Consider the following 24770-nt stretch of genomic DNA (forward strand, 5'->3'; position numbering starts at 1 on the left):
TGACTCAACGCGTCTGGTGACGCCAGGTGACAGTGAGGTGACGCCGAGTACAACGTGGTAACAACATCGACGGCCGTTGTCCAAGAAGAAAGAAATGACAGTACTTATTCGTCTGACAACCTTCGAAAGTCTTTGAAAATGGCTACTACTCACTCACCACGGCGTTCACGCAAAATACGTCGTTTCTCGTCGGGTACCGTTGGCTGGCCACCAGGCTCCCCTAGGTCCATTGCCTCAGCACCCCTCCGACCTCACAATCGTAGCAGGCAAGTCTCACTGAGCCCGCCGCCAGCCACTTCAAGCGTGCTCTTCCGTCGCCGTCTGCGATATGGTGAAGGCTCTGACTACGAAAATGAAGAGCCATCCTTCACCCACACGAGACATCGTCGACGCTCACTGACGCCAGACTCTCATATGTTTGAGAGACGATCGCGTCCCACTGCGTATTCCTCTTTGCCGCCCACCCCGCTCTTACCTTCGCGGCCGTATACCCCTCCGACACCTGTTTCGCCCGTATCCCCCACTTCCCCAACATTCCTTCCGGAGGAGGAGGCTCCTCCATCAACATCTCAAGCACCTCCATTCTCATTGTGGGATTACCTACGTGAGGAGTTGCTTGCGACGGATTTTGACTCTCATCAGGAGATGAAATGGGAGCGCGTGAGCAATTTTTTGAGCATGCCCTTGGCCATGGAAAAGGTACGTCGTTAATTACGGCCATCCAACTCCTTGTTAACATTTCTTAACCACAGATCATTGGATTTGGCTTTATCCTTTGTTTCGACTCGTTCCTCTATACGTTTACCATCCTCCCCATCCGCTTTGCTCTTGCCCTCTTTCGGTTTCTCTCGAACCTCTTCAGGCGATCCGCCCCTCCCTTACCCCCATCTCAAAAAGCTGATCTATTGCGAGCGCTGCTGCTTATCATATCCCTGCTCATCCTAAACCCACTCACCGACGCGAGTAAGATCTACCATGCTATTCGTGGACAAGACACAATCAAGTTGTATGTCATCTTCAACGCCCTTGAGGTCTGCGAGATCTCATAGCAACTCGACGGTATTGTAACATTGACATATCTGTATCAGATCGCAGACCGATTATGTGCTTCAATAGGACAAGATATCCTTGACTCGTTGTTCTCCCGGTCGATATTGGAACCTCTCTCCCACCGAATACCCGTGACGACTGATACTTTTCGTCCCTTCTTTTTCTTTTTCCTCGCAACCCTTTACAATGGTCTGTCCATTTGATCCTTCCGTGCTGCTGATGTTCACATGAAAACTATTCCTTCTAGTTGCTCATGCCCTCGTAATGGTGTATCAACTCATCGCACTCAACGTCGCCATCAACTCGTACGACCATGCCCTTCTGACGCTACTGGTGTCGAACCAATTCGTTGAAATAAAGGGTAGTGTATTCAAGAAGTTTGAAAAGGACAATCTTTTCCAAATCACCTGTGCCGGTTTGTCGCACTTTCCCCGCAGCAGCTCAAGTTAATTAACTAATTACCAGATATCGTTGAACGATTTACACTCGCTCTTATGCTCTGCATCGTTGCTTTCCGTAACCTCATTGAACTCAGTGGGACTGAGTTTGACTTCACTGAAGGGTTTATACTTCCAAAGAGCTTCGGTTGGTTTAGAGGGAACAACGTGCTCTGGACGATATCTTACGTGAGTGCACACCACGCCTCTGATATTCGTTTCTGAAATTTTTTTCTCAGCCTGTAGTGACAGTTATGATCTCGGAAATGCTGGTCGACTGGCTCAAACACGCATTCATCACAAAGTTCAACCACATCCGACCATCAGTATACGAACGGTTCACGGACGTGCTTTGTCGAGACCTCGCAAGCGGGAGCGCGGTTGGTCGTCGTGGGGCAAGGAAGGTGAGTCTCCCAAAATTCTTTGCACGCTTGCTGACTGAAACAATATGAATGCAGCACACTTTCGTAGATCAATCGCCTCTTGTGGCGCGCCGATTAGGATTTGCCTCCGTACCCCTAGCAGCACTCGCCATCCTTGTCGGCTCCCAGTCGATCAGTTTGATGTTCTCTGCCAACTCAGACTTTACATCTCCTTGGACGTGGACAGTGTGGTCTCTCTCGAACGCGGAGATAGCCCATTATTTGACGTGGGCTGCGATGGGGGTTCTGTTTTGGTTATGGTCTGTGCTCTTGATTTCCTCTCCTACTTTTTCAGCCAACTGATGGTGTTTTGTAGTTTCGTAGTTATCAAGGTTATAATCGGCGTTAACCTCATTAGCTATGCTACGCGTCGGCGGTCAGGAATGGAGGCCCGCGAGGTGGCTGATGTCGTGAACGATTTTGGTAGAGATCCTATAGGGGAAGGGAAAGAGGAACAAGTTGGTTCCCGTTTTTTTTTGTCCTTCGCCAGCTGAATTCATTTTGCTTCAGAAATACAACAAGGAGTTGAAATCCCTTCTGGACAGTGATCGCGATGATGTACCGCGTACGGCTGAGATTGGGGAATATAGACCTGGTGATGTAGGGAAGAAGAGGGGTAGGGTGAAGTTGGAGGATCTGACGCGGTATACGATGGTCAAGCGAATCTGGTAGTGCTGCGTGTTATATATTGTGGGTAATGTAAGATACATGGATATCATGGCACTAAGCAAGAGAGAGTATCATGCGTATCATTTTTTGCATGCATTGCTAAAGATTCCAGGATTGGAGCGTTCTTCTCCTTGACGCTGACCTGGATTCTTGAAAGTCGCAGAACTTGCCACAGTGAGCTAGTCGCTAGTTGCATTTCAGTCGCATTGTGGATAGCCTTGAAAATTGTCATTTTGGTGACCGGAGTATAATTAACTAGAAACAAGACGAGATTATGAATCGGGGAAGGGAGGAAAGAGGCGACGACGTACTGTTATCTTCTACCTTTCCCCTTGCCTCTCACCACCGTGAATCCGTCTTCGTCTACCTCAGGCCCTTCCTTCTTACGCTCTTCCGGAGGAGGTTGCATAAGTTGCGGGGCTTCATCTTCCTCCATCTCATCTTCTTCATCCCCCTCCTCATCTTCCCAATCACCCTCGTCCTCATCATCACTGACCACCTTCTCCTGCGCACTCGCCTTCTTCCCCTTCACCTTCTCCGCCAACTCCTCAAACTTCTTCACCAGATCGTCTTTCCCAATCCTCGTCTGATCCCATATCTTCACAATATCCTGGGCGACGCTCTCAGCACTCCCATCTTCCACCACCGCCTCGAACTCGTCTGCCATCACTTGCAGGAGCATCTCTTCGATGTATTGGTCGTCGGGCGTGGGGACTTGGTCTTCGAACGCGTCTACGATGACTGAGGCGAGCCAGGTTCGCTTTTCCGCGCCGTGAGCCCCACCCCAATTTTCTTGGACTGCGATCCGGAGGGTTGCCCAGATGGCGAGACGGGCGATAACCCCCCGAGCAAAGAGGACTGAAGATGCTGCCGGCGGTGCACTGGTACTGCTTTCCATATTTTTCTTTTTCTTTTTCTGGGATATGTGAAGTTGTTGATGCACAGTTTGCTTTCGACTTTCACCAAACAACGCGTACACGTTCAATCTTTTCTATTATTATGCATAATATAACATTGAAAAATAAGGTATGGAAGAATAGGCACAAGGGTATATCTGGTTGGTATATCATAGTGGACTGCGCAGTATAATTAGAATCAAACCTTGGGCTCTATGCTAGGCATCTCATAAAACCCCGATTTCTCTTTCTTCTTCTCCGCTTTCTTTGCCTCCTTTTCCAACCTCGTTTGACGCTCCGCCGGTGTTTCATCTTTGAACCTGTAATCACCCACTAACCCCGTCCCGAATGCTTTCCTGATGCTTGTTGAAAATAAAGCGACGCTGGCTAACCACTCAGGAAGGACATGGAAGATGTAGAATGCCGCTTTTGCTCCAGAACTGTTTAAAGTCCCAGGCCCTGTCGACGTCCAAGAGGTCGTGGTATGATACATCACTGACAACCTGTATATTGCGATGGTCCCCTGTGCAAGAAACGATATCAGATCAAAAACCATAGGCCCACTCAAAGATAACTTGCCGTCAAGGTCGTCATTAAAGCAATGGTCCAACAAGCTCTTTTGCTGGTACGAGGCTGCTTTAAACGAGACCATGTGGCCGCACAGGCAAGCACGATAAGAAGAAAAAGGGCCACACCACAGCTGGCGTATCTATTTTCCGTTGCATTTGTATAGTTCAGGAACTAGAATAATCATTATATAGCGCACCTAAGTCTAGCTGTCCTGTCGGCATCGCGTTGGTGTTCATTGAGTATAAGGTTCCCGTAATTTACGTTCGCGACAATCCCAGGAACGGTGGCCGAAAGAAATGCCAAGTTGGAGAAATCAGAGAACCGGCGTGCCCAAAAGCGCTGACGTGGGTTATCGGGAGTACCCTCCGGGGGTTTAGGAATGTAGCACTCTTTAGTAGCCGCCGCGGCAGATTGGCCATATGTTTCTGACCCATATGTTGAATTGACGAGAAGACACCTTAGAAGTTTGACCAGGTCGTTTGCAATGCCAACGAATCCCATTCCAAAACTGATTTGCAGGTATGTTGCCAATCCTTTTGACATCCTACGTGACTCATTACGTGCCTGCACCGCGCGCAACGAGAAAATGACGATCCTGTAGGAACGACAATGGGTATGCAGGCAATATCAGACATACAAACTGTGACTCACCTTTCGATAGCAAATGCCAATGTGCTGATCAATAGTGTGGTTCTGGTCCTCCTCTGCAAGAAACGGAAAATGGCAAAGGGAGCGAGAATGCCATACAGAACAGCGAAGAGGACCGATGGTGCAAAATCGACTGGTAGCGGAGTACCTCCAACGGGGGTCGGGAAAGTCATTTGAAGGCTAGAACGCCCAAGGCGAGTTGCTTCCTGAGCCCACACAGCAAGCCTTTATAGGGTTTATAGGTGACTGTTTTGGCAGTGTAAATGGTGTGTGCTCCAACCAACGCTAGACGTGTGATCCGTTCGTTCCTCGAGTATTGCTGCGTGCGCAGTATGTATGTGCAGAGGATACGGTAGGCATCTTGGCTATCCCAACAATTGAAGAAAGTCCGTTTTCCACGAATTTACCTCGAGGCGATGCGCTGATAACGATAATTGCTGTTGCTTCACGTGCTCCACCAACTTCTCCCTTGGGCGTAGTAGATTTCCCTGCATTTCGTCTAGGATGCCGCGAAATGGGGAAATGGGGACAACGTCGGTTCATGGATAGAGAAGGGGTTTCATTTGGTTGCACATGATGTATGATGATGTATGTTACCTGGCTTCTGTTCTCCTTCGAGTCTTTTTTGAGATACTAACATCGCAACGCTACAATCTGGGTACTCGGATCAAGTTGAACGGCGATTTTGAATAAATGAGTTCATCTGAAATTGGAGGACTGGAAGAGCCAGGGAAGAGCCGAGCTGGGTCACAAGAAGAACAAACAAGACTGACTTTGAGATTTTCTTTTTGTAAGAACCAAGTAAGAACCCTTACTCACGTAGCGGATAGCTCTACTTCTGACGCAAGGTGCTGCCAGGTTACTACTCAACTTCCTTCCTGCAGAGAGGTGATACATTGGCGTAATCATATCTTGAAGGACCTCACTGATTGGGAGATACTCACACAGGAAATCGGCATTAGCGTTTGAGCCCTCAACATGATTGGGCTACTTGATACGCCCGTAGAAATTATCCAAGAAATAGTGGTTTGCTTACCCGCAGACTCTCTTCTTGATCTATTCGCGATTTGTCATTTGCTCAATTACCTTTCCACGTCGGCACAGACGGCACTACTCGAACATCACGGAATTCGAGATCCTACCCGCTGCACTTTTGATCTTGACAATTATACCACAGGGGCCCCATTAAGGGCTGACGCTCTATGCACCTTAACAGCGGGCCTTCATATCAAACACATGAAATTTCTTCAGTGCAACCTCACGATTTGCGGGTATAATGGCCAGTGGATGTGGCTTCCTTCCGAACATTTACTTCGACTCCAACGTCTCATACAAAGGTTGACCTGGATCGATGAGGTCATCCTGACTTTCAACATGGAGACAGAAACCGACCTTGACGACGCGGATCTAAAGTCTGGGATCGATATCCTACAAAACCTGCTCAACACGATCATCACGAAATCATGCAAAACTCTTCGCATCATAAATTCAGGGAGCTTTTTTTAAAAAGAGTTACATATTTAATCAACCAGACAGTGGTTCCAGTATTACTCAGCGAGTCCGCCGATTCGTCCGCCACAACAATTCGCCAGATTGGCAGTATAAGAGGGTCGATAGTAATGGAACTCGTTTATTCCTCACTTGTTCTCCTGCGGCTTTGCAAAAGGTTGCGCTCACCAGGATGGAAATTGCCGCCATGAGCTTTTTCACTCCGCCCTGCTCCAACTGGACGTTCATTATGCTAAAGCAATCTCAAATTGAAACACTCACCCTCAGCTTAAACTGGCGCCACTTAGGCTATACACCAGCGGAGCGGTCCCATATACTCTCTCGACTAGTGGTGGCCGCTCAAGCTTCAGTCAGAACTTTGACCGTCCTCGATATAACACACTTGCTTGAAACCCTGGGCTTTGCTGCACAACTACCACTCCTTGACGCACTTAACTTCATTTCTCGTCGGAAATGGAAAGCGGGGTCCTCGGACACCACGTCCATCCCTATTGTTCTGAACATGAAGACAATCTTTGCCCGTGCAGAGATGCTCTTCTTCATGTTTTCCAGGCCGCCGCCTTTGACTGTTCCGAGACTAGAAAAAATCTTTGTGGCTTTCTATACCAAGGACAAAGGAATGTTCAACATCACAGCTACCGCCACCTCCATCGCCCGACTTCGTGACTCTGTCGGGCCCAACGTAGATCTTCTTCCGACGATCGAAATGGACAGTGGTCTACGATCAATGGAATCTCTTTGCAACGGAAATCAACCAATTTGCCCAATATGGGAGCAAGAATTTTCAAAGTTTCCAACTCTGTCTTTGACCGGTAAAATGACTATACTGGACAGTCCCGACACATTCCGAATTATTTTGGAACTGTTGAGGCTGTTTTCTGGAATAGAGGATCTGCATATTCGACTTAGGCCAAGTCCGGAAGTCGATCCCACTCCCATCCACCTTAAGCCTTGGATGGTGAAGGCCATCTCAAATCAATCTCCGAACATTACATTCATCTATTTCAACGAAGTAGCCCAGCACATCTCGCTGCCGAGCCAAACACTATGAGAGGTAGCTTGCTGCCAACAAGATATCTTGCGGTTCGTGGTTAGGTCGGTGTTTGCTGCCACTCTGTGATTTCGACCTACTTCAATAATATACTTCTACAACACAATAGATTTTGCCAAGAAATAAATAGCACCACCGAACCTTCCAGCTCAAACAAGCATGATATCCTCCGGCCGCCCACCTTCTGCCGCCCACCTCCACGCTACGACTTGACTGCTCAAACTTGAATAACCATTTCCAATAAACACCTCCACCCGCCTTGCCAGCTCAACATCTAACACATACCGCCCAGTCGCCCTCTCCCCAGACTTCGGCGTGTCTGCAGATTGCGTTACCCCCAGCCTATCCGGCTTGCTCCGCCCACACCGAGTTCATCGAGAATTGCCGCATGCGCAGTATATGGAGAGGATATGGTATGCATCTTGGCTATCCCAACAAACTGGGTTATTTCCACGAATCTGCGTCAAGGCGATGCGCTGGTGGGTTGGGAGCTGATAACGTTAAACCATAAGTTGCTTCACGTGCTCCACCAACTTCTCCCTTGCGACCCGTCTAGCGTAGTAAATTTCTCCACATTTCGTCTAGGATACAGCGAAATGGCGAAGGACATCGGCGCAGCGCTTATGATCAGAAAAGGGGTTGGACGAAAATAATTTGTTTGTATATGTTACCCACTCTGCCCGCTCAAGCTTAGTCTGCACTTTTGACGCAAGGCGTTGCCACACTAAGTACTCAATCAATATCCTTCCCGCAGTACGTTGACGTTATCAAAATCTGACTGACCAAGAGATACTTACACAGGGTTGAGCCGTCAACATGGTTGGGCTACTTGATCTACCCGTAGAAATTATCCAAGCAATATTGGCTTGCATATTGGATCGCTTACCCGCAGACACTCTACTTAATCTATTCCCGACATGTCGTTCGCTCAACTACCTTTCCACGTCGGCACTACTCGAACATCACGGAATTCGGGATCCTACCCACTGCACTGTTGATCTTGATACCAGAAGGGCCCCGTCAACGGCTGACGCTCTATCAGCCTTGCTATCGGGTCTTCATATCAAACGAATGAAGTCTCTTCGGTGCAACCTCAAGACTTCCTGGTATTTAGGCCAGTGGGGTTGGCCTCCTTCCGAATCTTTACGTCGACTCCACCGTCTCATACGAAAGTTGACCTCCATCGATGAGGTCGTCCTGTCTTTCAATATGGAGACAGAGATTCGTCTTGACGAAGCGGACCTACAGTATGGGATTGATATCCTACAGGACCTGCTCAACATGATCCTCACGAAATCATGCAAAACTCTTTCCATCATAAATCCAGGGAACTTTTTTGCACAGAGTTACATATTTAATGAACCGGACAGTGGTTCCATCATCACTCAAGCATTCCACCAGATCTTCCACCGCAACGATTCACCAGATTGGCAGTATAAGAGGTATGACGGGAAGGGAACTCGTTTACTCCTCACGTGCTCTCCCGAGGCTTTGCAAAAGGTTGCGCTCACCAGGATGGAAATTGACGCCATGAGCCTCTTCACTCCGCCCTGTTCCAACTGGACTTTCACCATGCTACAACAATCTCGAGTTGAAGCACTCACCCTCAACTTAGCATGGCCCAACCCATTCTATACACTAGTTGAGCGGTCTCTTATACTCTCTCGCCTAGCAGTGGCCGTTCAAGCTTCAGTCACTTCTTTGCGTGTTAGAAATGTAACACACATCTTCGAAGCGCTGGGCTTTATTGCTCAACTTCCACTTCTTGACAAACTTGACTTCAATCTTTGGACATGGAAAGCGGGGTTCTCAGACGGAATCGCCAGTACATCATTCCCTATGGTTCTGAACATGAAGATCATGACTGCCCCTGCAGAACTGCTCTTCTTCATCTTTTCCAGGCCTTTGACCGTTCCAAGATTAAGAGAAATCTATTTGGCTTTCTATATCAGTGAAGAAGGAATGTTCGACATCACAACTACCGCCACCTCCATCGCCCGACTTCGTGCCTCTGTCGGACCAAACGTAGATCTTTTTCCGATGATCCACATGGACAGTGTTCCACCATCGATGGAATCTCTTTGTGACGGAATTCGACCAGTTTGCCCGGTATGGCAGCAAGAATTTTTCAAGTTCACATCTGTGTCTTTGGCCGGCGACATGACTCTACTGGACAGTCCGAACAAATTCCGAATCATTTTGGGACTGTTGACGCTGTTTTCCGGAATAGAGCAACTGCATATTCGACTTGCGCCAAGTCCCAAAGTCGATCTCACCCCCATCCACCTTGAGCCTTGGATGGTGAAGGCCATCTTAAATCGATCTCCGAACATTACATCTATTTTCTTCAACGACGTAGCCCAAAATGAGAACGAGGTCCTAACCACATCTCGGTGCTAAGCCCAACTCTATGATAGATAGCCTGCTGCCAACCAGACATCTTGCTTTTCAGGTCGGGCATTCGACATACTCCAACAATATACCTCTACAACACCATAGATTTTGCCAAGAAATAATTAGCACCACCAAACCTTCTCAACTAACAAGCATGATATTCTCCGGACGCCCACCATCAGCCCCCAACCTCAAAGCGCTCGGACTTGGGTACTTAAACTCGTATAGCCATTCACAATAAACACGTCGCATGCGCAGTATATGGAGAGGATATGGCAGGCATCTTGGCTATCCCAACAAACTCCATTATTTCCACGAATCCCCCTCAAGGCGATGCGCTGGTGGGTTGGGAGATTATAACGTCAAAGCACAAGTACTTAACTGCTCTTGCTTCACGTGCTCCACCAACTTCTCCCTTGCGACCTGTCTAACGTAGTAGATTTCTCTACTAGGATGCAGCGAAATGGGAAAGGGGGGAGAACATCGGCGCATCGCTTATGATTAGAGAAGGGGTTGGACGAAGTTGAAGAGCAATTCGATTCATTGTTTGTATATGTTACAAAATATTCTGCACTCCCCATCTCTCCGCATGAACTTGAACAGTGCCAGTGACGTTCGAGCTTAATCTCTACTTTTGACGCAAGGTGCTACCACGCGACTAAATCAATACCCTTCCCGCAGTACGTTGGCGTAATCAAAAGCTGAAGGACCTCACTGATCAAGAGATACTTACACAGGGAATTGGGATCAGCGTTTGAGCCGTCAACATGGTTGGGCTACTTGATATACCCGTAGAAATTATCCAAGCAATATTGGCTTGCTTACCCGCAGACTCTCTTCTTAATCTATTCCCAACATGTCGTTCACTCAACTACCTTTCCACGTCGGCACTACTCGAACATCACGGAATTCGGGATCCTACCCACTGCACTGTTGATCTTGATACCAGAAGGGCCCCGTCAACGGCTGACGCTCTATCAGCCTTGCTATCGGGTCTTCATATCAAACGAATGAAGTCTCTTCGGTGCAACCTCAAGACTGCCTGGTATTTGGGCCAGTGGGGTTGCCCTGCTTCCCAACCTTTACGTCGACTCCACCATCTCATACAAAGGTTGACCACGATTGATGAGGTCGTCCTGTCTTTCACTCTGGAGAAAGAGATTCGCCTTGATGACGTGGAACTAAAGTATGGGATTGATATCCTACAGAACCTGCTCAATATGATCCTCACGAAATCATGCAAAGCTCTTTCCATCATAAATCCAGGGAGCTTTTTTGGACAGAGTTACATATTTAATGAACCGGACAGTGGTTCCATTATTACTCAGGGATTCCGCCAATTCGTCCACCGTAACGATTCGCCAGATTGGCAGTATAAGAGGAACGATAGGAAGGGAACTCGTTTACTCCTCACTTGCTCTCCTGAGGCTTTGCAAAAGGTTGCGCTCACCAGGATGGAAATTGACGCCATGAGCCTCTTCACCCCGCCCTGTTCCAACTGGACTTTCACTCTGCTAAAGCAATCTCGAATTGAAGCACTCACCCTCGGCTTAGCATGGCCCTACCCATTCTATACACCAGCTGAGCGGTCCCTTATACTCTCTCGACTAGCGGTGGCCGTTCAAGCTTCAGTCACTTCTTTGCGCGTCGGAAATCTAACAAACATTTTCGAAGCGCTGGCCTTTATTGCTCGACTTCCACTTCTTGACACACTTGACTTCAATCTTTGGACATGGAAAGCAGGGTTCTCGGGTGGAATCACCACCAACCCATCTTTCCCTATTGTTCTGAACATGAAGATACTTAATGACTGCCCCCGCAGAAATGCTCTTCTTCATGTTTTCTGCTGGCAGGTTTTTGACCGTTCCGAGGTTAAGAGAAATCTATTTGGCTTTCTATATCAGTAAAGAAGGAATGTTCAACATCACAACTACTGCCACCTCCATCGCACAACTTCGTGTCTCCATTGGACCCAACGTTGATCTTTTCGCAATGATCCATATGGACAGCGTTGCACCATCAATGAAATCTCTCTGCAACGGAATTCGACCTATTTGCCTGATATGGGAGCAAGAATTTTCAAAGTTCACATCTGTGTCTTTGGCCGGCGACATGACTCTATTGGACAGCCCCAACACATTCCGAATTATTTTGGGACTTTTGACACTGTTTTCTGGAATAAAGACATTGTATCTTCAACTTAGACCAAGTCCCAAAGTCGATCCCATCCACCTTAAGCCTTGGATGATGAAGGCTATCTTGAATCGATCTCCGAACATTACATCTGTTCTCTTCAACAGAGTACCCCAGAAGGAGAATGAGGTCCCAACCACATAGGCCGAACTTTGAGAACAGATTTCGACATACTACAATAATATACCTCTACAACACAACAGATTTTGACAAGAAATAAATAGCACCACCGAACCTTCTCAACTCAAACAAATGTGATATCCTCCGGCTGCCCACCATCAGCCCCCAACCTCAATGCCACGACTTGAGTGCTCAAACTCGAATACCCGTTCCCAATAAACACCTCCGCCCGCCTTGCCAGCTCAACATCTACACATACCGCCCAGTCGCCCTCTCCCCAAACTTTCGGCGCGTCCGCGGATTGCGTTACCCTGCGCATGGGCCCACCAGCCCACCCGGCTTGCTCCGCCCACTCCGAGTTCGTCAATGCCTCTCTAAGCTTGTAGTATTGCAGATAGACAAGCGGGTGATCCCAGGCGCCGTCATGCAAGATGTGGATGGTACGCAGGTGGGGCCTTGATCGGACTTGGTGTGTGATTGCGTCGAGGATGCGATGGAGAGATGGGTAACAGTGTTCCATCACGGAGGTACCGTTGTTCACGTCGAGTGTTGGAGGGAGAATGGAGTCGGAGATGAGGGGGAGGGTGGCCCATGTTGTGAACCCCGTGTGCGTTTCGCCGAGGTAGCGGCAGTGTTCTTCGAAGTCACCTGTGAGAAGGGAAGTAAGTATTGATGCGAAGATGTGTACGGAAGATAGGTGACCTACCACGTCGGAGATGTAGCGCTACGTAGGAATCTCGATCCTTTGAAGATGGTTTATCGCGGAAATTGAGTGCATTTTGAACGCGGTCAACTATTCTCAAGACATCGCTTGACCATTCAAAATGGTTCGCGAGATATTTCTGAAAGGTCGGCCAGATTGGATGAGTGCCCGCCGACGCAAGGAAGCTTACACATGATATTCATCAGCACCGGTACAACTTGATGCGGAAAAAACAACGCACTTCCAGTTGAATATCCAATCATCGACAACGACACACCTGTCATTGCCTTCCAACACCGATTTTGCGTGCGCCCATTGCGTTTCGTAATCGCCCGAAAACAGCTGTACATGGGTGACTTCGCCCTCGGGGCAAATTTTGTTAAATACTTCTTCGTTGATGCTCCCTTTTGTTGGACCGCTTAGGAACGCGGATAGAGGCACTGTGGCCTTTTCACCTCGTGGACGCCATATGAGAGGCTGATATACATAGACGCGATTCGTTTGTAAAGCAAGATGATGATACAACAGAATTTCCTGCGCCTAGTGAGGTTTAACTTTCAATAAGCCAAGCGCAATGAACGAGAATGGGCTCAAACGCACCTGGTTATTGAACCCAGCACCCCGAAGTTGCTTAAACTTGACATATTTATGGCCTCTCGAGTTTCCGACTAGTTTGTTGGATTCCTTCGTTTCCGTGGTCGCGATGGTGGTGTACAATTGATAAGGTGGTCGAGATGTGTGGTAGAAATAGTATGTGACAAGACCTAGAAAGGCGAGGAGAAATAAAAGAGGGCGCAATGCGCGCCAGTGAACTTGGATGTGTTTAGGCATTACAACGGGCTCTCAATGCGGCATCGCTGCGCGTACTTGTCGAAGCGAGGTAACTCATTTTGCTTCCGTCATGTCTGCTGTTGTGTTTACTTTCAAAGCTCTTCAGATATCGTTGCCAACGACACCGGCCTCTTGCCAACCTATTGCCCCCGTTCTAACTTCTTGCTTTTTTCTAATCTGCATACATACTTACTTAGATGAATATCTGTGAGCGCCGAGTTGGCGCCGAGCCGCAGTCTACGAAATTCTGAAAGTTACCAAGAATAGCTTCAGGAACTGATGTCTACCACGATTGGCAGGCGCTTGCTCGGCCTCCGCAGCAAGGATTTCTGGAGTGAAAGTTTAAAGAACCGTGCATACAACGTGCATATAAGGACCGCAGTCCTTTCACCAGGATCTTCTAGGACCAGCTTTGATCCCAGCCACCATGGCCGATTCGTTCCCCTCACTCATTGGAGGCTTTTCCCTTCCTCACGACCTGGTTCCCTCAATCGTCTTTGCGGCAACTTATGGCTTGCTTATACCTATCTCTATTTGGCGTATAGTCAGCAAGAGGTCGCGCTCTTTTTTGATTTTTGGAACGACGGCGTTTGTCGTTGAGAGGTTCGTGGCCAACTCGCCAAGCTCTGCTCAATTTCAGAGTCATTAACTTCGTGGTTCAGGACCGTGATGTTTTCGTTGCGAGCTGTAATATCTCGTCAACCGCCTGAAAAAGCGGCCGAAGGATTGGTCGAGTACCTACAAACAACTATTGCCATGGGATTTGTTGCTCTTTCTCAAGATCTCGCTGGGATGATGCGCGCAGTCCTGGTGAACGGAACGTATGGCTCCGACATGTTGAATGCCCAGACTGAGAAAGTCCAAGAGAAGGAGCATCTGGAGCATGGTGGCACCCTCACATCGAGCTCTAAATCGATGTTCTCCAGCAATTACAACTTCTCCGTAAACTCGAACTTCTCAGCGTTTGATATGGAAATTCCGGACCATCCCAGGACACGATTCTGGATACGTCGGATTCATGACATGACTCAAATACTATTCGTAGCAGCGATGGCCACTGGGTTTATGGGGAACAGCAGAATCGTATCTCAGCGTCACGACCCCACGCAGACCACAATAAACCAAGCCTTAAGGTAGAGCCGTTGTATAAACCATTCCTTCGGTGCTAATCATCTCATAGGTATACGAGCACTGCAGTTACCGTATTTGAGCTGTTCGTTATCTCTGGCATGTGCATCTGGGCATACTATCGGATGGGCAGGGTCAATAAAAGGGCTTGTTCAGTGCTTGCTGCCCTCACCATCTTTCTTGTGCGTATTGCTTGCAATCGTTGCTTTCAACGCTTGACACATCAAGTTAGGCAATCCCGGCTATCTATCGTCTTTCAATCATGTCATTCACGACATCATCCTACTATTCCCTTGACCCTGGCTCAAATAACTCGACGCTGGACAAGGCCATTTTTTACCTCCTCAACGTCGTGCCTGAATGGGCATTCGTAATGATCATCTGCTCGATCAACGTCAGGGAGGTGCTCGGCATTTCCTGTAAGGGCGACGAGCGATGTAGAGATGAGACGAAAGAGGAGAGGGTACGTCGGGAGACCAAAGAGCAGGAGAAAAAACTGAAAAATGGGGACGCAACTCTGGTTTCAATGCCGACCATGTGCAAGATGGATAGTGGGAAAATCGCTGCTCCTTTGATTTTCGTGGACAAGTAATGGATCTGTATAACCTGTGTTAGCTGTATTATCGTGTAGTGTACAATAATCTTGGATTAGAGTTGTTCCATTGCCTTCAAAAATAAGCTGTTCACGTGATTATATGTATCCTGCTTGAAGCTTCAACATGTCTTCACGGTCGCCTTGGCTGGTTCCTTCCTGGCGAAATATCAAGAGCTTGCGCCGACCATGTCATTCAAGGGGACCTTCAGAGTCTCGCCGTTCTTTTGTAGGTGTATCGGAGGCTACGAAGCTTCAGAAACCTAAAACCAAACTACCGACGCCTATATACGAAGTCGAAGGCTACGAATCTTCAAGAGGTCGCGACCTTCCTCCGATTGACCAATGGCGCAAATACTTCCCTCACGATAAGGAGACATCTACTCGCATTTCACTAAGGAATCCAAACACGACAGACGCGTTGGCGAATGCTCTTGTACCCGAGGGTTCGTTGGGGAAGGTTATCATTGAGTCGGATCCAGGTCCGTCTGTTGTGTTCTCTTTTTTTTTGGATGAAAGTGGTTTAAAGATATGGTGCAGGTCCGGGACAGCTCACTCGTTCCCTTCTTAAACTTCCAAGAGAGCGGATAAAGAAATTGATTGTACTTGAACCCAACAATCTATACCTGCAATACATCAAAGTGAGTCCCAAGCTGATCCACGGGCACTTATTTATAACCCCTTACCTTCTCGTACAGCCTCTACAAGCAATTGATGATCGCGTCGTGATTTACGAGCAGAGCGGGTACGAATGGGGGGTTTACAACAAATTGGAGGACGCCGGGGAACTTGATGATGTATTAAAAGTTCCCTGGACTAGTGGAGGTGAGTTTATTGGGTTGATGTTCAAACTTTTATGCTTGACGCGCGCGTTATTTCATCTAGTTCATCCTCAACTCGCATTTATCACGCATATCCCGACCACCGTGTTAGGAGAACAACTCATAGCCCAATTGTTCCGCGGGATACCAGACAGACAATGGTTATTCCAGTACGGCCGGGTACCCTTATGTTTCATGATGAGTTCACGGATGTGGAAGGCACGTTGAACCTATTATTACCTCGCCAGAGGAGCTTATGCAATCACATATAGCGACTTGATGCACCGATGGGGGGCACCCAACGCTGTAAAGTGGGGGTCATGGGCGCAGCGACTTCAGAGATCACTGAACTCCTCCCATACGAAGCGACGCAACCGTTCAAGGATCACTTCCATCCAGTGCCATATGCTAAATATGCACCGGTACCTTCTAAACACCCGGATTCACGGCGGGTAGGGAACCCATACCAGGTTGTTCTGACCGTTCCCAGAGAGTTTCAGGTGCGTAGACTGGTTGGTATCTGCTTCATTTATTGTTAATTGTCATCTTTCTGACAGGCAATTCAACCGGGCCATCTGGATTACTGGGATTACTGTTTACGCAAGATGTTCGTTCAGAAGGCGACGCCGCTGAAGGCATCAATAAAGTACGTTGATCATGCGCATGAACATGCCCTTTTGCTGAGTTATCCTTTAGCTCACTTGGTCCTGGAGCGACAACTCTCCTCAAGAAGCTCACTGACCACAACCTGCCGCCCTCGGAACAAGTCGATATCCGGAAATGCCCAAATAGCTTGAATGTTCACGAGTGGAGCCTCCTCGTTAAGGCTTTTATGGAATGGCCGTTTGCTCCAGAGGTAGGCTACTTGTCTCTTCCTTTGAGCGATTGATCATTTAGCACGCATTTTTAGGATCTCGCTATTGACACTGTCTTCTGCAATACCAACGAGCATCGATAGCCCTAAATCTGACTGCATTGAGGATGCTGTATTTATAGACGTTACTCTGATACCATCGACATCTTTGTCGGGCATTCATGGAAGAGTCTTGGGGCCTCCGGACCATTAAATTGACGAAGTACGCTTGAAATTCCACCCCGTCCTATCTTCCATGTCCCCTGCTCATGTCAACAAGAAAGTGTCTTCTGGTGTGAGTTAACTCTCCACTCGAGCACGGGAATCCGATAGTTCAGTCAAGAATGTGGCAGCTGTCGATTGAATCCAGAAGACGCGAAAAGCTGTATTTCAAAAATAGACCACTTTCTTCGCTTTAGGCTGCGTCAACTGTCCGAAAGCCTTCACAACACCGGAGTGAGCGCCAGTCTTCACCTCCAGCAGCCTTTTTAGTTTATCCTCCTGTTTTTCCTCTCTTTCCACTTCCTTTGTCTTCCGTTTCAGGGTATGGAAGTCATCTTCGTCCGCTCCTGCTTCTCGGCCCGTTCCCAATAGGGCCGTTGTTTGAGCTACATCTGCAGCAACAAATACATCAGCCGAAGTTAAGGTCAATGAGGGGCGATTGCGTACCTTCTCTTCTCAGCCCACAATCCTTCGCTAGATGGGCAGTGTCGCCGCAAATTTTACAGCATCCTCCGTTTGGGTATACGCCCTTTGCCTTGTTTTGAGGACAAGCTGAGGCTAAATGGCCTTTTCCACTGCAAACGAAACATGACGCGAACGGCATGGGGTTTTCCGTATCCGCAGGTTTCTTGCAGCGCGAGAGGGTGTGTCTTGTCGAGCCGCATCTAACTTAGTGATGAGAACACGGGAAAAAATGGATCCATTGAAACCTAGACATACCTGTAACAAATGCCAACTGATTTCCCTTTCCCATCTTCTGTCGTAGCTTTTGGGCAGTTTTTGGCAGCATGGCCTTTCTCTCGACAAGCAAAGCAGGTTGTACCCGCCTGCTTTTCTTCTATCCGCTTCAAGCGCCTGGCTTCTGAGGGATTGACAACTAATCACGACCGTCAGAACTAGTGACATGATAAGTAATAGATGGCGTACACTTTTCTCGTTTTTTCTTGTTCTTCTTCGCGGTCGTTTTTGATGGCCCGACTTCCTTTGCTTCCCCCTCTCTACCATTGGTGGGTTCCGGCACGACAGCCGCGCCTTCGGTACTAAGTTCGCCAGCTGCGTTCTTCGCTGCATTACCATCTCTCTTGGACAGCTTCGTCCTCTTTCGTTTCTTTTTTGGAGGCGGTTGATCTGTTTCTGGCTTGTCACCAGTTTCGACGGCATTGTGCGATTCCTGAGGGATTGACGTAGACTCTTGAGGTTCCGACGCAAACCCAGCTGCTACATAGGTTCGTTTCATGCCAAAATTCGTTGCGCGAGTCATGATATTCACGAGGGACGAGTGGTATATTTTTGGAGTTCCGAGAATGTATTTATTTATTACGAAAATGATTCTGCTAAGGTTGCACTCCTCGTCCGACCATGAGCCAGCGCAAGACTGTTGTTACGAAGACTAACGACTTGGCACGCCAAACCGCTGATGTTCTCCATCAGTATGAAGACTCGGACGGTCATTTTTCCCTGGTCAGGTAAGTCCCTTCGACGTCTTCGTCGTCTCTCATTGCTCACTTCCTTTTCTTAGGAACTTCCGTCTTGCAGACCTCGTAACCATCATGAACGGCGTCTGCGGTTCTTTCTCTATATTTTCCTCTGCACGATATCTCTTGACGAACGATATTGACTATCTCTGGACCGCGATGGCATTCCCCCTCGCTGGACTTATGTTTGACTTTTTGGATGGAAAGGTGGCGAGGTGGAGGAAATCGAGTAGTATGCTCGGCCAAGAATTGGATAGTTTGGCTGATTTGGTGTGTAATCTCACTGCTTATTCTTTTTTTCGAAAAACACCTTAATCGTGCTCAACAGATTTCATTTGGAGTTGCTCCCTCTTTGTTGGCCTTCGCAGTAGGCCTAAGAACCTACCTGGACACCGTCGTTCTTACTGGTTTCATCTGCTGCGGCCTTGCTCGACTTGCTCGATTCAATGCGACAGTCGCCCTAATTCCTAAAAATGACGGCGGCAAAGCCAAGTATTTTGAAGGTCTTCCCATCCCATCATCACTCGCACTCGTTGCCGTACTGTCGTACTGGACGAAGCAGGGATGGATCGAAGGGAAGGAAGGGATCCCGTGGGGCACTATGACGCTATGGGGAGAACAAGGAGGGCGCGGAGAGTTGCATGTGGTTAGTATTATCTTTGCATGCTGGGCTGCTGCCATGGTCAGCAAGACGCTTCGCGTTCCCAAATTATGAGTAGTTGAAGGAATTGGGCCAATGCATAATATTCCAAATGCCTTCATAGTGTTCAGGCGGTGTCAAGTTTGTCTCTGGCGACTTCTTTTTAGCTTCGAGCTGCTCCAACCTATGCGCGACATCGGATACATGCTACGCGGACGTCAAATACGTGGCAGCGAAGTCGGTTTCCTGGTGCTTCACTTATGCCGTGTTTCGAGGAACTGTCCACACAAGTTCGTCGTTGTTGTTCTCTGCGGCCGGCATACAAATGAGTGAGGTCGCAAGCTTACTGCCACCACCCCACCAAAACGTCCGAGGCCTGGATATATTGCACATTATTGTGCCTAGTTAGACGTGACAATGAGTACTGAGTACTGAAAGCCTGATATATGTAAAGGTCCGAAATACCCCGGTCCTCGTTCCCAGACAGCAGAAATACAAGTATCACACCAGATACCAACTTTTCACTATGCGAGAGAGAAACGGCCATGGCTCTGCGTCATTTGCTCTACACTAGAGATATATCTTCCCCATTCATCCAGCCTAAAACCGCGTCAACATTGTCCGAAAGAGAAAGGGAGGAAGTTTGGGATAACGCACTCTAGACTGGTCGGCGCCATCGACCACATCGTCAAAGTTTCATTATCCATCATAGGTAACGAGTCCCCAAAATACGATACATTGCCGGAATCAGGCGGATTCGTTGCAAACAATGAAGAAAAGTCCACAGAGTCTGTTGTTGTTGGGATTGAAAATTGCACATTCCCGTTCACTTCAGTATCCGCAGGATATGGGTCAGTGAAGAAATTGCTTGTCGGCAAGTTGGATGGCAGGTTCATTCCAGGCTCAAATTGACGGAAGCCATTGATAGTAGAAGAAGACGTAGCACTGGAAGGTGTGTCTGGAATAGGAACAGAAACATGCTCATTCAAGCAAATTCGTTCATCCCCAGGATGAAACACGGAATCAGAGAAATTGAACTGGCCGTATATAGGAAGTCGTCCGAGCTCATTGCTGTACATTGGCAAGGAAAAATTCATTCCTTGTTCAGGTTGGACGGGCTTCGATGATTGAGGGACGGACGACACACGACGAGAACCGGCAATACTCCTTGGTTCATCAGGCGAGGACGGAATGCTTGTTGGAGGGGCATTATGATCTTCACGTGGTCGTTTCTTGTTCGAAACCGCTGCATAATCGTTATTTCGAATGGAGACGTCGCCGGCAGACGCCAGCTCAGATAAGATATCCCTTGAAGCGTGTAATGATCAGATGGTGTCTGTCATAAGAGAGAAAAATGCTCACCAGAGTCGACCTGCAGATGCCCACCTGAAGGATTGATAAGGGGTGAGAAGCCAATGGAAAAAGACGTAGATCGTCGCTCACCTTCCTTCAGATGCCTTGAGTACTCCCATACACCGTTGAACGTCTTCCACTTCCCGACGAGGATATGGGGCAATCCCTGACCTCTTACCGCTCCATATATTCAGAAGAAGAATCACGGCAGATGTAAAAGCAGTGATCTACAAAAGAAAATACTTCAGTAACGAGCCGATCGTGAGCACCAGAACCTTTATACCTGTAGTTGAGATAATGGTAACGCGCTTAAACGGCTGAAAGACTCAAGAACATGACAACAAGATCGTGCAGCATTCGTACATATCGCCAATGAAGGGAAAGTAACGGGAAACGGATTTCGGGGTGTCGGAATGAAGGGCTTGTGAATGAAAATCTGGAGGTGATAATAGATTGCGTGGAGGGCAGCCGACTGTTTCAGGAAAAGTTGGTTTGTGCAGTTTGGGTTCCACCGGACTTGGAAATGGTTAAGACACATTAGCAAACAGTACAATGCGAGCTTACGATGGTCAGGAATCGAATCCATCCAATGGTTCATCGCCGAATCCAGCTCTGCGACTGTCTGCTCATCAGAACGATGTGGAAGATGACCAAAGACGCGGTTTGGCCTCTTAATGGGATACTGCGACCGATATAAATCAGTAACGCCGGGATGATCAAAAGAAAGATAGGAAGCACTATAAGACGCATCGCGGATGAGAGGATATTCATCAAGGATAGATAACAATTGAAATATGCAATTGTGGATGGCTTCCCGGCGGGTTGTTCGAAACCAGTCTCCCAATATTCGTCATCACAATCCAGCGGAAGATCGAGATCAAAGCTGTGAAAAGAATCGCCATGAAAAACCCGGAAAATGCAGGTAAAAGAGAATGACGCACTCCTCATCATGTAGGCCACTAGGACGACCCGAAAACGAGCCCGACCAACGATCGAGGCTTAATATAACCCTTGTATCACAAGACGTTAGGACATCGCCGTTCAGCGGAACAAATGAAGAAGCATTCACCAAAACGCTCGCTTCCATAGTTCATCTTCTGTATCAGGAACCCTTATATCCTTTCGTCTCCGATGGGCACCTACGTCTTGTGCTAACCGCAACGCAAGCCCGATCTGCAACCAAACACCATGCGAAATTTCACTTGTTTGGCAAAAGAGGACATGTAGCGCGTGCATCTGAAGCTCGTGCAATGATGTCCTCTTGTGCAGAGATTTACGAACTACATCCACTTGTTCAAACCACTTCCAACCCGAGGATCGGGAGTCGGTTGACCCTTCCGCAAGCACACGCGGGTCTGAAGAGTACCGTGCACCATGGGCGCAGACCAGGAGCAGCACTCTTGCGAACATGGGGTCTGTCAGATGCAAGTCACTCGCGACATCAGCCTCGAACGTGGGGCGGTGCAGAAGTGGAAGGAAAGGGTTTATTTGAAGAAAGTAGATATCGATGAGGGATGGCATTAAGTCGTCGTCCGGGAAATCGAAGCCCTCGTACACTTCATCTGCCTCCGGATCAAAGCGAGCCCACTAGGTTCCGTTCAATATTAGCAACCTTTACAGTGATACTTGATAACCTCAGACACACAGGTGGAAGTTCCCAAAACTCTTTACGCTTTTGAAATGTTTTGACATTGTTCTTCGGTACTCCCGTAAATTCGTGTTTGTGCTCAAGAGCAGCCTGTATCAAATGGAATCCACTAGAAACGAAGTTTGTTGGATGGCCAAACCCAAAAGGCAGAATGATACGAGGTACGAACCTGGATTTTCCAAAAAATCGGTTCTGGGGAGGATTCAACTTGAACTTGGACATTTTCCAGATAAGATCATCAGTGGACGGGTCTTCAGTGTCGTTGCGAAAGGTCGGCGGTTCCGGTGAACTGTCTTCCCCAAAGTTCTCAACTTCTTGATTCAAATCAACACCAGGAAGAAGCTAATCAACCTTTTTAGTCGTTAAATGCAGACTGTGGAAAAAGGCGCACCTTCGTCAACAGCTTGTCCATCTTTTCAAGACGAGATTCCAGGCTTTCGACATATCTTTCGAGAATTCAAGCCTTTCAGTACGAAGCGCAGGATATCTATAGGCTTTACGAACCCCTTTGCAGTGCCCAATGTCTGGATAGAGGAATTGTCAAGTTTTTGCATTCACGAGGAATTCTCATGCAAACGCACCTTTACGACCTCCTTGTGCGTACATTCCAAACCCAGCTGAGTGCAATGAGTGCATCGATTGCCTGGTAACTCCCCGCTGTCACCTATTGCGCATTACTAAAACTTTGAAAGACCATAGCTATTCATGAATGCTCACAGCGAACTGCACAAAAACGAACATGTCAGAGCCCACGCCCTGTAGTTTGGTAGATACAACGCACTCTTTTTTCGTTTACAAATGTCGCACGCGCCTGGTATCCTTCGTTTTTTCGACTGTGACCGACCAGTGTGTACGTCGTCGCTTTGATCTGAAGCAGTCATGTTTCACAGATCTCTTTCGTAGTCACAAGGAATGTCGGTGTGTGCGCTTCACAAAGGGGTTATGGGCATGATCAAATTTCGAGTCATTTCAAATTCAGTGACGTCGTCCGGCGGCAAGATTACAAACAAGGGACCAACCTCCGTTCGACAAGGCAAATGATATGAGATAAGGTGTAGAATGGAAGTACAACAACACGTGTTGAAGTGAAAAAAAAACTACACTTCTCCCAGAATATCAACCAAAATTTCCTTTACCGTCGTCGTCTTTCTCACTGGCAACGGACTCTTCCCTTCATTCCAGCCACTCCAACGCCCCTCCTGGCGCTCATCAGAGTCAGGTGGACAAGTAGTCCACATACTCTCACTGTCACCCATCGGACCATCCTCATCAAACCCAGACCCAGATCCGAACGTCGCACCAAAAACAGCGCTCGCAAGCACCTCATCCTCCGGCCCATCGCGCAACTTCACTCGATGTGTTATAACACGCGGCATAATCCGCGCGACGTCCACCTCAGACACGTCTAGCACTACAGGGGCTCTGCTCATCGAAGAGGTGGTGGAAGTTGTCGTTGATCGAGAAGCGCTCGAAATATTCACAGTCACGTATTCTGAAAAGTCATCAGACGTCCGGGATTGGCCGGCTTTGAGACCATTAAGTTCTGAGAGCTCCTCTGAAATGTCGTCGTAGAATTTAGCTGTGGGCCGTACGAGTTCCGTGCCTGTAAGGTCGGTCCCTAGCACCCGCTCGGCACGTACAAGATCTTGGGCATCCTTCATCGCTGTTGCCGTGAGGAGAGTCGCGTCCAGCTGCGAGGTATGGCGCGTCGCTGAGAAGAGATCAGACAGGAACAGGGACAGCATCGGCGAGATATGTGCGCGTCGAGATGTCTCGCGGAGGGTATCAAGGAAGGACGCAGGGATGATGGCGTCGTTTGGGAAAAGCTTGTCAGGAGCCTTGTTGTTTTGTGAAAATGGTAAAGGCTTGGTGAATATTGGTGGTGTTTGTGCTTGTGGGAGGGATATTGGGTGCATGGGTGAGGGAGACGAAGGGTTCGAGTAGGAGAAGAAGTGCGGATGAGATTGGGTATGCGTTGGTGAGAATGGTAGTGAATGCAACGCGTTGCGAATACTCTGAGGGACGAAAATATCGGTAGACATGGCGAATTTATCGAGCTATAGGTGAATGTAGATATAAGAACAAGTTCTTTGAGCAGAATATAAACTCACCAAGCTCTTGTGTATAGCTGGTCGGTCTTTCTCGTTTAGTGGGCACACAAAAATCAGAATAAAGCCGTCAGGCAAATTCCAGGTTCCATCATAGTCTTCTGCATGATGCTTTCTATCACACTCATCCTCGTCGTCTTCTTTATGAGTGGTATCTCGGTTTGGGCCTTCAAGAACGATCCTGCGCTCAGCCAAGACCCTTACGAGCGATCTTTGAGTTGATAAACTAGCATTTTCCAGGCCTGATATTACCAGAGCACGGGGTACCTCCAAAAGTAACTTATTCTCCAAAGGCGACTTTCGGCTCGGCATCGGGTCAGTGTACGCATGAAGAAGATGAGGCTTCAGGGTAGACGCCGATGATAGCGGATTAGAACTCGACCCCGTAGCAGGCTCCATCTGTTGCTGTGCCGCAAAGTACCCCTGCAGTGGGGATC

The 24770-nt window shown here is 48.1% G+C and overlaps 13 protein-coding genes across 13 annotated transcripts; 7 read left to right on the forward strand and 6 right to left on the reverse strand.

Annotated features, from left to right (window-relative positions):
* Positions 1-138: 138 nt before the first annotated feature.
* Positions 139-2581, forward strand: LACBIDRAFT_313992 (uncharacterized protein; the record flags this gene model as incomplete). Its single annotated transcript, XM_001877466.1, has 9 exons — positions 139-699; positions 753-1031; positions 1089-1239; positions 1298-1465; positions 1516-1676; positions 1727-1891; positions 1946-2169; positions 2226-2367; positions 2420-2581. The coding sequence occupies 9 exons, from the start codon at positions 139-141 to the stop codon at positions 2579-2581; spliced, it is 2013 nt and encodes a 670-aa protein (XP_001877501.1).
* Positions 2582-2788: 207 nt separating this feature from the next.
* LACBIDRAFT_178122 (uncharacterized protein) lies at positions 2789-3514 on the reverse strand. Its single transcript, XM_001877834.1, has 2 exons — positions 2890-3514; positions 2789-2833 (listed from the first exon to the last, which is right to left on the reverse strand). Exon 1 carries the CDS (start codon positions 3474-3476, stop codon positions 2892-2894), a length of 585 nt encoding a protein of 194 aa, XP_001877869.1. The 5' UTR covers positions 3477-3514; the 3' UTR covers positions 2789-2833; positions 2890-2891.
* A 694-nt stretch (positions 3515-4208) lies between these two features.
* LACBIDRAFT_293193 (uncharacterized protein) lies at positions 4209-5034 on the reverse strand (the record flags this gene model as incomplete). The annotated part of the gene is made up of 3 exons (XM_001877835.1): positions 4696-5034; positions 4241-4639; positions 4209-4215 (listed from the first exon to the last, which is right to left on the reverse strand). Exons 1-3 carry the CDS (start codon positions 4863-4865, stop codon positions 4209-4211), a joined length of 576 nt encoding a protein of 191 aa, XP_001877870.1. The 5' UTR covers positions 4866-5034.
* A 636-nt stretch (positions 5035-5670) lies between these two features.
* On the forward strand, positions 5671-6198 carry LACBIDRAFT_313994 (uncharacterized protein; the record flags this gene model as incomplete). The annotated part of the gene is made up of 1 exon (XM_001877467.1): positions 5671-6198. The coding sequence occupies one exon, from the start codon at positions 5671-5673 to the stop codon at positions 6196-6198; it is 528 nt and encodes a 175-aa protein (XP_001877502.1).
* A 190-nt stretch (positions 6199-6388) lies between these two features.
* Positions 6389-7252, forward strand: LACBIDRAFT_324286 (uncharacterized protein; the record flags this gene model as incomplete). The annotated part of the gene is made up of 1 exon (XM_001877468.1): positions 6389-7252. The coding sequence occupies one exon, from the start codon at positions 6389-6391 to the stop codon at positions 7250-7252; it is 864 nt and encodes a 287-aa protein (XP_001877503.1).
* An 816-nt stretch (positions 7253-8068) lies between these two features.
* LACBIDRAFT_324287 (uncharacterized protein) lies at positions 8069-9652 on the forward strand (the record flags this gene model as incomplete). Its single annotated transcript, XM_001877469.1, has 1 exon — positions 8069-9652. One exon carries the CDS (start codon positions 8069-8071, stop codon positions 9650-9652), a length of 1584 nt encoding a protein of 527 aa, XP_001877504.1.
* Positions 9653-12083: 2431 nt separating this feature from the next.
* On the reverse strand, positions 12084-13493 carry LACBIDRAFT_313995 (uncharacterized protein; the record flags this gene model as incomplete). Its single annotated transcript, XM_001877836.1, has 4 exons — positions 12084-12607; positions 12666-12847; positions 12904-13202; positions 13263-13493. 4 exons carry the CDS (start codon positions 13491-13493, stop codon positions 12084-12086), a joined length of 1236 nt encoding a protein of 411 aa, XP_001877871.1.
* A 427-nt stretch (positions 13494-13920) lies between these two features.
* Positions 13921-15213, forward strand: LACBIDRAFT_313996 (uncharacterized protein; the record flags this gene model as incomplete). The annotated part of the gene is made up of 4 exons (XM_001877470.1): positions 13921-14096; positions 14156-14626; positions 14674-14803; positions 14854-15213. 4 exons carry the CDS (start codon positions 13921-13923, stop codon positions 15211-15213), a joined length of 1137 nt encoding a protein of 378 aa, XP_001877505.1.
* A 127-nt stretch (positions 15214-15340) lies between these two features.
* LACBIDRAFT_313997 (uncharacterized protein) lies at positions 15341-16992 on the forward strand (the record flags this gene model as incomplete). The annotated part of the gene is made up of 8 exons (XM_001877471.1): positions 15341-15695; positions 15754-15854; positions 15912-16038; positions 16099-16253; positions 16307-16534; positions 16592-16680; positions 16731-16890; positions 16945-16992. The coding sequence occupies 8 exons, from the start codon at positions 15341-15343 to the stop codon at positions 16990-16992; spliced, it is 1263 nt and encodes a 420-aa protein (XP_001877506.1).
* A 526-nt stretch (positions 16993-17518) lies between these two features.
* On the reverse strand, positions 17519-17975 carry LACBIDRAFT_232533 (uncharacterized protein; the record flags this gene model as incomplete). The annotated part of the gene is made up of 2 exons (XM_001877837.1): positions 17519-17774; positions 17830-17975. Coding segments are annotated over 2 exons (402 nt in total), but the record flags the coding sequence as incomplete, so codon positions are not given.
* A 648-nt stretch (positions 17976-18623) lies between these two features.
* On the forward strand, positions 18624-19299 carry PSS (phosphatidylserine synthase; the record flags this gene model as incomplete). Its single annotated transcript, XM_001877472.1, has 2 exons — positions 18624-18854; positions 18913-19299. Coding segments are annotated over 2 exons (618 nt in total), but the record flags the coding sequence as incomplete, so codon positions are not given.
* Positions 19300-19748: 449 nt separating this feature from the next.
* LACBIDRAFT_314000 (uncharacterized protein) lies at positions 19749-23106 on the reverse strand (the record flags this gene model as incomplete). The annotated part of the gene is made up of 15 exons (XM_001877838.1): positions 19749-19824; positions 19882-20532; positions 20587-20610; positions 20668-20804; positions 20861-21093; positions 21142-21259; positions 21316-21460; positions 21519-21587; positions 21647-22164; positions 22223-22334; positions 22395-22567; positions 22617-22671; positions 22730-22749; positions 22807-22889; positions 23007-23106. 15 exons carry the CDS (start codon positions 23104-23106, stop codon positions 19749-19751), a joined length of 2514 nt encoding a protein of 837 aa, XP_001877873.1.
* A 216-nt stretch (positions 23107-23322) lies between these two features.
* Positions 23323-24732, reverse strand: LACBIDRAFT_314001 (uncharacterized protein; the record flags this gene model as incomplete). The annotated part of the gene is made up of 2 exons (XM_001877839.1): positions 23323-24282; positions 24337-24732. 2 exons carry the CDS (start codon positions 24730-24732, stop codon positions 23323-23325), a joined length of 1356 nt encoding a protein of 451 aa, XP_001877874.1.
* Between the last annotated feature and the right edge of the window lie 38 nt (positions 24733-24770).

This window comes from Laccaria bicolor, genomic scaffold (assembly GCF_000143565.1).
Source record: "Laccaria bicolor S238N-H82 LACBIscaffold_5 genomic scaffold, whole genome shotgun sequence".
NCBI classification, from domain to species: Eukaryota; Fungi; Basidiomycota; class Agaricomycetes; order Agaricales; family Hydnangiaceae; genus Laccaria; species Laccaria bicolor.